This window comes from Callorhinchus milii, unplaced genomic scaffold (assembly GCF_018977255.1).
Source record: "Callorhinchus milii isolate IMCB2004 unplaced genomic scaffold, IMCB_Cmil_1.0 Scaffold21, whole genome shotgun sequence".
NCBI lineage: Eukaryota > Metazoa > Chordata > Chondrichthyes > Chimaeriformes > Callorhinchidae > Callorhinchus > Callorhinchus milii.
In genome coordinates this window covers 1641115-1653579 of record NW_024704762.1, presented here as the reverse complement: position 1 = coordinate 1653579, position 12465 = coordinate 1641115, and the positions used below count along the sequence as shown (strand labels likewise).

Below are 12465 nucleotides of genomic sequence, written 5' to 3'. Positions count from 1 at the left end.
AAAACCACATTCATACCTTTGTCACCTTCAGAACTCAACTTTTTAAAATGGTTTTGTTGCTGGCCTCCGCAGTTCCGCAATCTACAAGCAACAGTTCATCCCAGCCGCCCACATCCTTACCCTCACAAAACTCTACATGCCTATTGCCCCCGCCATCCTTGCCAGGCTCCACTGGCTCCCAGCAAACAAGATCTTCAGTATCAGCTACAAATTCCTTCACTCCCTCGCACCTCCTCAACTCAGTAAACTTCTTCAGCTTTACCCTTCAACATGCAGGAGACCATTCTGCATATGTACCTACCCCTTCCTGCTCAGTGTTTGGTACCATCTACATAAAGCACTCAGATTTAACTCTACAAGAGAAGGATGCTTCATAAACACAAGTTGCTGTTGAAGCAATGTGATGTCTTACTTCCAGCCCAAACCTCAGTGAACTGTGAGGCGCTCCCGAGAAGCACTGGTTTCATATTGTCTGTTAAAAGGACAGTGATGAAAGCATCGAAGAGCAATGTGAGTAGTCACCTGGAACAAATTCAAATATGCCATATTTCTAAGGTCACTAAATCCATGGTGATTTCTGAAGGCTGTGATCCATGACAGTGACTAGCTCACCAATGTCTGTTGAATTGAGCTGAATATTCTAAGAAGGAACAACTGTGACCTTGAAGGATTTGGTCAAACCATGCACAACAGAAGCAAACTTGTGGAATCCTGTAGCTCAGTGGTTACAGCACTCACCTCACAAGCGAGAGACCTGGGCTTGATTCCCAGCAGGGTAATGTTGGGCAAGTTTCCTTACTTCATACACCTGTTTACCTAGCAGTAAGTAGGAACCCGATTGTTAGTCAATTGTCAGATCGCTTTTCCGTGGGTAATAATTCCTTCAAAAGAAATCTAATAATAATTTAGTCACTTAATCCACAACTATTTGTGGGACGCTGCTGTGTGTAATTGGCTGTCGCAGTTCGCCCACAAAATATACAGTGAATTCACTTTAAAGTATATTCTGTGAACGCTTTGGGACATCTCAAAAATGTAATAAGAAGCTATATCAAATGCTTATTAAAGGCTATATTATAATCAAACAATTATTATAAACAAGCACTTCGAACCTTTTCAGTACCATGGGCAGTTAACCAAGTAAAGCCCATATATTGGTGTCAGAGGCACATCTGAGCTCAGACTTAGAACATAAGAAATGCTAGATGATAAAAGACCAAGATCCATCTAATTCACCTTCCACCTTCTAGGCGATTGCATGCACATATGTCCCAAACTACCTATGTACTGTATTCCATAATATTATTTCCTAAAAGAAAATCATCTAATTTGTGTTTGAAAGAATCAACACTTCCTGCTTCAACCGTCGCCTCACTTGGGAGCATGTTCCATGGGTTCACTCTACGCTCACTGAAATAGATTCATTCTGAATTTACCCTCTTTCAATCGCAGGCCATGTCCTCTGGTTCTACTATTCTGAACAAGTTGAAACAGCCTGCTATGATCTATATTGTCTTGTCCCTTTAGAATTTAAAAGGCAGCAATCATGTCACTACCGATACTCAATCTCAAAAGCTTCAAAAATAAAGCACCATATGGTGTCTACCTATCCTAACAGTAAGCCATAGGGTAAGAGCAACCGCCAGTTCAGATAAACCGCATCCTCTTACCCTAGTGAATCCTTCTTATCAAGAATTTGTGCTACTTTTCAGATTTTAACATGCAAATTCGACTCCATAGCTTCCTTCCTGGTGCATCTTGCAAGGCCATCCTGTCTGATAATCTTACAGCCTTTTGGTCTTTCTCACCATACCCATTTGGAGGTTAATAATAATCCTTCCATTTGATATAGCTCCTTATCATGGGACATCTCAATGCACTTCACAGAATATACTGTAAAGTGAATTGACTGTAGGTGAATAGGTTAATATTCTTCAAAGCTATGCTTGGTTAGAAGGCAACAAAGTTATGCCTGGTCAGTAGCTGGGAAGGTCTATGGAATAACTATATTATGGGTAGAGACCAAGGGCCAGCTTCTAAATGATTGAACCACCAGAGCTGGTATTATACAGCCATAACTTGATGACTAGTTCGAATTCATATACAACAGCGCCAAACAAATTCCTGATAACTTGTCGCTCCAAAGGAAAAGGGCTCAGTGACCAGTTATCAGGAGTGGCAAGTTAAGCCTATGAATAAACACAGAAATACATATGGTCATGGGATATTGACAGCATGACGACAGTAGTAGTGGCAAGTTAAGACAGTGTCGAGGTATCAGGAGTTTACTAAACAGACATAGTGGCTACCAAAATTAACTAATATGAAAAAGGACAATAGTGTCCCTAAAGAACAACCACCAATGTTGGAGATGGTGGGAAATTGCAAGTTAGATCAGGGTACATTTTAAAAAAGCAGAAACAGTGAGATCAAGTAGTTTTCACAACGCTTATACAAATCTTGCTAAAGATTGTCTGCCTGCAATTCCATCCTTCCTCGCTTCACTGTATATGAAGATTAAATAGATTTGGAGATTAAAACAAAGGAAAAAACATTATGGAGTCAAATTAATCTTCCAAGAAACTATGTGATCAGCATGTCGTATTCAAAGTTTTCTCAAGTGAACTAGTTACAAGCTTCAAAGGATTTAGATTAAGCCTTCGCCTGCCTACAATAATCAAATCCCAGAACAAGGCAATGAATTCATTGTTGATGTGTACAGGAATTTTTGATTAGTTGATCTAAATTGCTGAAATGTTAAGTATTTATACGGATAACACACACACACATAGTGTGTGCATGTCTTAGCTCAGTTCGTAGCATTCTAGGGATAGAGGCAGAAATACGTGGGTTCAAGCCTCAAAACAGAATTTTGAGCTGATTGCCTCGGCTGACGATCTAATACAGCTTGGAATGAGTGCTGGATTGGGAGAGCTGCTGTACTGTGGAAGCAATGTTAAATTGAGGTCCAGTCTACCTATTCAGGTTGACATTAAAGAGCCCATGGCACTATTTGAAAGAGAAGAGGGTTTCCCCCAGTATCCTGGCCAACAATCCTCTAGACAAAATTGAACATTGACTTCCAGGCTGTTTGTGGGACATTACTTAGCACAAATTGGTTGCCCTGTTCACCTACACAGTCACCTTGCAATAAATCCTGTGAAAAATTGAATTGTTGACATAATAAGATGCTATAAAATGGAAGGATTATAATCATTTGTATTACAAATATGATGCATTGGGTGCAATTAACTATTTCAGCTAAATCACACACAAAATATATATTTTAAATATGATACTACCTTAAATATGGTACTATATATAAACTCCAGTTCAAAAGTAAGATGTTAAACTTTGTGATGTGGGGGTGGTGGTGGGGGGGAGGGGAGAGGGCCAAGTAATCAATTACATATCAATCCAGCCAACGTCTGTTACAGTACGAAGCAGACATCACATTGTTATTTTAATCCTGTTTCTCCCACGAATTGCAGAACGTTTGAAAAAGACAATGAAACTGTGTGTGTGTGTGTGTGAGATGGGAGAGGGGTGCGTATCTACCAGCAAATATGTGGTTTAGCATGTTATGGAGCAACAGGCAGTTAGTTACAAGGTTAGGGCATTTCATTTCTACCCAATCAACATTCATAAAATGAACATCCTTTGCATATTTCAAAATGCACACGTCAATATGTCTGCAATACTAGATTGCCCAATACTTTTTGCGCACAATCGGTTATCTGATTACATCAGGGATACCGCTGCTATCTTACAGTTCAAAACGGAATAGAATAAACAATTACATAACCAGTTGGATAAAGACTAGGATGTAGTTTTAAAAAATGCTGGAAATCCACAGCAGTCAGTAAGCATCAAAAAAGATGCAGTCTGGAGCAAGACTCAAAAGAACTGCATTTTTCTGCTTTCGTTGTTCAATTTCAGATTTTTCCACTTTTCATTTTAATTCTGTAGTTTTAACCTTTTGCAGTAACAGGACCACTTATTGCGCCAGGCTGACATACAGTGACTGAGCCAGGCTGACACACACATAAGCGACTGAGCCAGAACTTCATAGCATAAATAAATTAGATCAAAGCAAACTAATTTCTGTAATATTTTGCTAGTTGATGTGACGATGCTTATCAGCTGTGCCTTCCAGCATCACAGAACGGATAGAAAGCCCAAAACACAAGATTCAATTATAGCTAATGAAATCCAAAGCTTCAAAGACACCATAAATTAGGCCGTGCTAAACCATCTCAAGTTCAGAGATTCTCAGCAGGATTAAAATAAAATGCGCACAATTCTAGGTTAATTGTAAGAATACACAGAACAGAAGCAGATCCAGAGAGAAATTTGGTTCAGGAAAATGCAGTTGTCCAGCAGATACAGATACTCATGAACAGCAATGTAAATTCATCCACACGGTCACAAATAATTCACTGAATAATAGTTAAGTGCTCTTCAGACATTTTCTATTAAAAAAATCGAACTAACTGCACTCATGAACATAACCTTTGCAACTCAAATTATATGAAAGTATACATATTACTTTGTTCATATTACCTTGTTATAAACGACAGTGCAGAACAACAGTAACAAACAAGCAGCTCATTACATCGGGCTAAATGGACAATTTGGCAAATAAAGCTCAATATGTAAAATTGGATCTATTAATATTGTTGAAATACGCCAGGCAAAAATAGTAAGAAGCGTTCCACTTTAATACATTAAAAGGTTAAGGTATCATACGATTCCAGAAAGTTACTTTTTTTTTGCAACATTTTACTGACAAAGGAAACATGTACCAAATGTCAAATGTTCAACATGTTTTATACAGTATTTGGGAAACAGATTATAGCAGCAAAGAGGTTTAAATTAGTGGATGCAGTTAGTAAAGTTACTGATCCTATGCCATGAACCACACAGACATGAAAGTTACCACAACTGCAATTTGTGTTTCTGCTGAAATGCAAGAGGAACCCCAGTCTGACTGGAAGAACTATTCACCTACAAATATACAGTCACTTCACAATATTTTCTCTGAAAAATTGTGATGCTGATGACATGATAAATTGCTACACAAACCGAAAGGATTATGATCATTTAGACTGCAAATACGCATTGAGAGTACGATTAACTATTTCAGCTAAATCACACAAAAAATATAATTTAAAAATAAGATGCTACCTTAAATATGGTACTGTATATAATTAACTCCAGTTCAAACACAAGATTAAAATCAGTGAGTGCCCCTGGACTTTTTTTTGGACGAGGGGGTGGTGGGGGATGGAGAAAAGTGGAGTAGATAAGGGCTAAAGAAACAGGAAAAACACTTGTTGTTATGACACAATGATATGATAATGATCCTTGATTAGATATAGCCCCTTACTATAGCCCCTTATAGCCCCTTACTAAGTTGAAACATCTCAAAGATGTTTTCTGTAAAGTCTAGCATCTGTACATTGGTAGGCAAACACTGAAATCAAATTGCATATAGCAATATCCCACAAACACCACAAAGTGAATGAATGACAATTGTTTTTCTTGTGGTATTGTTCCTCTCTATTCCAATAGATAAAATGGGTCATTCACTTTGTGGCTGTTTGTGCAGCACTGCTACAAAATAAAGTCATTACACTTTACAGTAAAACCCGTGCAGCATTCTAATCTAAAATATTTATGCTATGAAGTGGTCCTATTACTGAAAGAAAACTAATTTTTCTCCAATATTTTGCTAGTTGATGTGATGTGACAATGTTTATCAGCTATGGTTTCCAGCACCATAGCAAACCCAAAACACAAGATTCAATGCCTGTAATAGCGTTTAAGATCATTCTTGGAACTTTATAAACTACCAGTACTTGGTCCACTAATCAAGGTTTAAAGGAAACCTCCATGAGAGAAAGTCTTACATTTTAGAGCAACCCTGTATTTGTGAAACTGAACATATTGGGCTGAACATATGACTCGTGTCAAGGGTATTCGCTACAGCAACATTGCCTCCATTATCTCCAATGCTCTTATTTGAGTCCAGTTATACTGCGCTTCAGCTATCATTGTTTCTATTTTGGAACTGAAAGTCACAAGTGAGATAAACAAATCAACAACTTCATTTCAATGTCACCACAGGCTGTTACATCTTCTGACAGTAAGTTATCTAGTTACATTGCACCCAACAATGTTTAAACCAATTTGTAACCAGTTTTTAAAAACAATATATTCAGCAAAAGTAACATCCTGTTTCCCCCCATTTAATTGATATTTTTTTCAATATTTTGTTTCTATTCCTGTTTCGTTTTGTTGATAACACTGGAATAAAACTGACAGAAGTTGCAAAAGCAAAGTGCATTGTACGGCAGGAGAGTGAAAACAATTGCTCTTACTTCCTTCTCTACCTTTAGTTCCGCAGATCAGTTTCAGTAACGGGATCAATGTTGATCCAAATGACAAAATAGTAATTAAACTTTGAAGAATTAACAACAGTGGCTTCCAGTTTCATGCATATTTTTCTTCCTCAAACCTTCCCAACTATTCCACGGAGCAACCAGGTGCTCCAGAGCTTGGCTCAGGCACAACTGCAGACAAGTCAATCACAAGTCATTATGGCAAGCAAAGGGAATGCAGTAGACTTGAGAGCAAAGAGACAAAAACTATAACTAAACTATACCTACTAAGCCTAAAAGCAAAATTCAAAATAAAATAGTGTAGCCCTCTCACCAATCTAAAAGGCCTCTCACTGTAGTTTACCAAGAGAACAGGGCTGTGCCTTTCACATGTATTCTCAACAAACAGATGTGCTGGAATTGGCATCAGACTCAGCCCTGAAAGTCATAGTTCTAATAATCCTTGCATTTGCTTCTGAAGCACTTTGAGACAAACAACAATATGAAAAGTGCTATGTAAATACATGTTGCTGGTTGATATGTCTCAACGTGGTTCAGAATCAAATTCAAGGACACAAAGTTGGCTTTAAAACAACATGAGGGCTCATCAAGGTGTTCTGACTTAACAAACATCTTCATACCATTGATCCCCCCCAAAAAATCAAAATAAAGCTTAAAATGTACACTGCTCTTTTTAAAGACTCTAAAATGCAAAGCTTTTTCTGTCTGTTGTAATGACAGACCCGGTCAGGCTACTGCTCATTCTTATTAGACTCAGAGTCGCAGCAATAAAACACAACCAAATCCATTACCAGCTTGGCACAGCTGCTCCATTTAGAACGTACAACACAATGCTACAAACTAAATGAGATGTAGCTTCTGCATCGATCTACACCTTAAGCTGCCTTTAAACAATTCCTTGTGGTTTCTGTGATTTAATTGGTTAATCAGAATTGTCATTTACAATTATCCAAATGCAAAGTCAAGCGATTGGATTCTACTCCTCTCAGTAGCCAGAGCTGTCTTGCACAGTTGTGCGTCAGCCTGGTAGCATGCTCACCTGCGTCAGAAGGTTATGGGTTCAAGCCCATGTAGGCTGACACTCTAGTCTAACATTCCAGGGCACTGCTGATGACACACCATTCAGCCTGGCTCATTGGGAAGCCTTGGAGGCACAGACAAGCCAATCAGAGAAGGGATTCTTCCCACTCAATTAACACTTAGCAAAAGAACTAACAAAAGAACTCCCAGCTAGACAAACAGCATGAAGCCTATTAGACATTACACTACACGGCATGCTTGGGGACTCCAAATAGTACATTGGGGTACTGCTGGAATTTAATCAGCAAAAACTACGTAGCTTGATGGAGCACTAACCTGTGCAGGTGACGACCTGGATGAGCATTAAACCAAGGTCCTGTCTGCCTGTTAATGTTAAAGATCCTATGACACTATTCAAATTGAGAATAGAGAAGGAAGCTTCTCCCTATGTCCTAGCCAACAATCTAGAGGGAAAAAACGGTCAATCATTTCATGCTAATATGTGGTGCCTTGCTGTGTGCAAACTGGCTGTCACACTCAGCTACAAAACTGTCACTACGCATTACACTAAATCCTGTGAAGCACTTTGAAATGTCCTCCTGAGATGAAAGGCACTATTTTCAATGCAATGATTATTATTCCTCTGACAGCAGCTTGGTGAAGCTGGAAATACCACCTGTGAAGTGAAACATCTCTTAAAGAAGTGAATTCAAGGTGAATCTTGTAGGAATTATTTTGTTTGCATTAACACTGAATTTACAATGCAGACTCGCTATAAAAAAACATATTTGATGCATTTTGCAGTCTTCTCTAGTGAGGTATTTTGTGTTGGCACTTTTCATTTTTTTCGTAGCAGTTTTCGGCTAAACAGCCAGCAACGCACTGATGAAGATAAGAGATGTAAGGGAACTCAAGGAAGTGACAATGCAAACAATTGATCTTGCATTGCTCAGGATAAGACTGACCGTGGTAAAGAGTACAGATTCTCAGAATTCTTGGCACATTCGTACAGCTGCTTGAAGTTGAGCGCACGCAATCTTTGAAGCGAAACATTTTCCGGTTTTGTAAACACGTGCACTGCAGTTCCCATCACATTGTTCAAGCTACATTGTTCACAGCTCCCACAACTGCTTCATGCAGAGTATAACAAAACAATGCCATTCTTTTCAGCCATGGGATGGGGCGGGGTCGTGGGGGTGCGGGGGAGGGTTTACTCAATACTGCCAGTTTGATTATACAGCTTATCTGACAATGCAACCACATATTTCAGAGTCATAGCCTCAAGCTCCACAGCATAATGGTTAGCAAATACTAGAATGGCATTTGGCAATACGGATCATAACAACTCCAACATGCTGGCAATTATGAAACAATGACCCCATGAGTGAAATTTGCTTCCTTTGATAACACACAAGGAATACTAGGTGAATACCAGCAAGTTAAAAGCTAAGTTTTAATCAGGATGATCGTGGAAGAAAACAGACCTCAGCACACATTCTGAGACACTGAAAAAAATGGAAAGGAAAAAGTGGAATAGCTTCAAATAAACTGAAGTGGATCTCTTAGTTGGGCGGGGGGGAGACTTCAAAAATATTTAAGTTCCATTAGGTTGTTCATGAAACCAAACTAATTCAATGTCACACCTAATAACCTCTAACTGCTACAGCTAAACAGTTAAAATACAGAGTACAAATAGATCATATATGTTAATCAATGAACAGGTGGCACATAAAGCCCTATAGTCTACAATGCCCTCCAAAATGTACCCCCATAGAGACCTGCTAACGCATACAATAGCAGCAAACTCATTCCTATTTTACTTGTAATTAGTAACATAGGAAGATCCAATACTTTGTAGATGCATCAAAATGTTTTCTTTCCCGAAAAGAAAATGTCAAACACTCACTCATAGAAATGGAGAGTTTCTGTACATCAGGTGTTCCTTCAGCCCACCGTCTCAGCCCCAAACCAATTTACTTGCCAAGTATTTACCGTACAATACTTAAGCTGATGCAATTAGGCAATGGCAGGATAAAAAGAATGTGTCTAAGAAATCTGAAGAAGGAAATTAATAGGAAGTCAATGGGTGTGGCCCGTACACTCATCCTCAACATACATTCACTTCAGGCCTAAACGTTTCTCAAGCCACAATGGTTCGCTATAGCTAGCAATCAGCTGACTGAACATTATTAACTGTTTTAATGAAATGGAGCAAGCAGTAAGTTCAGTTACAGTAAAGAGTCAGCTTGAATTGAAAGCGCTCCATTCTTGGCACAAATTCAAAGCTCATGTAATCCAAGGAAAACGGTTTCTTCTAACTCGGCTTGTATCCAACCCAAAACTGATGACATATTTTGCAGCAGCTGAATTAGAATTCATCTTAACATAACACCTTGTTGATCAGTAAACAGACATTAAATTCCTGAAAATACTATTTTTTTTAAAAAAGCTTTGCCCTGCTGCCTTCTTATGTAGATCCCTCCACACGACACTTAACCTCTTATTTTTCCAATAACCAGATTATCACATGCGTGAAGAGCAAAGCCACTCGATGTGAAGGACTGCACCACAAAGCTACCTAGGTTTCCATCTACAAAAGCACCCGACATAACTGTTAAATACGAGATAACGACTCCACTATCCAAATAAACCAGAATCATAAAACGCACAGCACAGAAGAAAGCCATTAAGCCTGTGAAACCCAGATTGGTGCTATCTGCTCCCCTGGAAATCAAATCCCAATTTCCTACCCTTTTTTCCCCGTGCCCTTTTATATTGTTCCTATTAAGGAACATTACCTAATTTTGATTGCTTTTACTAATTATACTTCTTACCACAAAGGTTCACTTATCAGCAGACTCCATATTGTTTTGGAACAGATTCAATATACTCTTTAAATTTTGTTAGCACTGTCATGACAACATTTTAAATAGGCTGATGGATAAAGCTTGAAATTGGGTTAATAAGGCAATCTTGTCAGCCTATTTTACTACTATTTATGGACAAGAAATCCACCTTTGCTTTAATCAAACATGCACATTTGATTTCGTTAGTGTTGTAAAACTTGGAAATTCTACAGTAATATCCAAATAGATATTATAATCAGTTACCTATTTTTCCCATTGAGTGAAAACATACTGTGAAACCGAAGATTGCATTTACACTTTCAGAGACAAAGCAGCCTGCGTTGTATAATTTAATTATCCCAAACTTTACAAGATACCACAATGATCTCTGACTCATTCCATATTTTTTTTGACAAACAGAAACATATTGAAATTTCTGAGAGGGCAAAAATAAATTTCAAAGATTTGTCTCGCAAAATGTGATTGCCAATTCTGACAGCAATTGATTTCGGTATAAAGTTGGCACAAAGCAAGTCACAGCTTGGTCCCAACAAATACACCAACAGCTTCTGTAAAGGTGCAAACCCTCAACTGTCCAGTGCCTCGGGGACATCCTCCCGACATGAAAGGCGCCTTATCAACACAATTTGTCATTATTGGAATGATGGATGACGGTAAGGAGACATTTTAACTTTGGTCACCACAACCGTTTGCGGGTCTAGAAGACGTGAAAAGCGCTGTATCAAATGCAAGGATTATTATTATTATTATTGCTGTGCACAACTGGCTGCCGCATTTCGCCCACAAAATACAGTCACTACACTTTACTACAGTATATCCTGTGAAGTGCTTTTGAGACATTTCAAAGACGTAATAAGGCGCTATATCAAAATGCAAGGTTTATTATTGTTGTGATGATGATGATGATGATGACAGAAGAACCGACCAGAGGACAGGGATGGGGACAACTCTGAGTCCAAAACATCTGTGGTTCAGGTGCACTATTTAGCAGCCAAACAGCCCAATCTGCGCAGGCGCGAGGCCCCATCAGGCGGGTGGGAGCGGGGGGGGGGGGGTTGGGGGGTATAACGCAGCTCACTATGTGGCAAAGCACCTGATTCCCCCCTTTGAAAGGGGAGGCGGGTAAACAGCTGCCTCAGCGCCCCTCCCCTCCCCTCCCCTCCCCCGGGCCCGGGACCCCGGGCGGGGCTGACGGTGGTCGGTAAAAGGTAGAAAAAAAGAGGGTCTCACCCGTTGGACTCGCGTCCTCCACCCCTTCCTCTTCCTCCTCCTCCTCCTCCTCATCGGCCGCCGCTTCAGCCACCGCCACCGCCGCCGCCACTTCGCTCTCGCCTCCGGCCTCGGTCGCCGCGCCGTCCGGTTCCATTCAGCTCCCCCCCCAGCGCCCCCCCCCCACCGCCACCTCCTCCTCCTCCTCCTCTCCGACGCCGGATTCAAACCCAAATAACTGAACCCCGCACCTCTCCCCCCGCGGGATTCTGACCCTCACCCACCCCCCAACACTGGGGTCGTGGACCGACGGACGGCTCGAGCGGCACAGCCTCCCCCGGGGCCCCGCTCCCTGCGCTGCTGCTCTTCTTCGCTCCGACTGAAGAGTCGCCGACGTCCGCCGGCAGCACAGCACAGCTCCCGCCCGCGTCACCGATCCCTACGTTTCGCGTCACCGCTCCCTGCGCTCCGCGTCACCGCCCCGCTCCCGCATTGCGTCATCACGCCTCTGCTGCGTCACCAGTTTCCGGGTACCCTCAGCCCTTATTTTTATGAATGGGGCCCGGGGTCACCCGGGGTCGGGATGATGAGGTTCTTCTGCCCATTTAATAGCATTCCTTCCGGCATCGAGTTGTTTCTTAAACGAGTCCTGGACTCAACCATATAGCGACAACGAGATTACACGTGTGCAGCGCCTTTCATGTCGGGAGGACGTCCCAATGCGCTGACAGTGACAGCATTTCAGACCCGAGCGGAGGTCAGGGGGGGAGGGGAGGGGAAGGGGGGGGTGGCTGATGGCGCGGTCGAAGAGGAGGGTCTTGAGGTGGGACTTGAAGGAGGCTAAGGAGGGGGCGACGCGGAGTGACTGGGGGACGGAATTCCAGAGGTTGGGGGCAGAGTGGCTGAAGGCTCTCCCGCCAATGGTGGGGCGGGTGGGTTGGGGGATGTGGAGCAGCCAGAGCGGC

At 41.2% G+C, this 12465-nt stretch overlaps 1 protein-coding gene across 3 annotated transcripts in view; it reads right to left on the bottom strand.

Annotated features, from left to right (window-relative positions):
• The window catches only part of LOC103188137 (phosphatidylinositol 4-phosphate 5-kinase type-1 gamma), a 60367-nt gene extending 48682 nt beyond the window's left edge, over positions 1-11685 (bottom strand). For all 3 annotated transcript variants that reach the window (XM_042342610.1, XM_042342608.1, XM_042342609.1), the window contains exon 1: positions 11522-11685. In XM_042342610.1, coding sequence (XP_042198544.1) covers positions 11522-11657 — 136 coding nt within the window. In that variant the 5' untranslated portion in view covers positions 11658-11685. The remainder of the gene's footprint in view (positions 1-11521) is intronic.
• Positions 11686-12465: the final 780 nt, after the last annotated feature.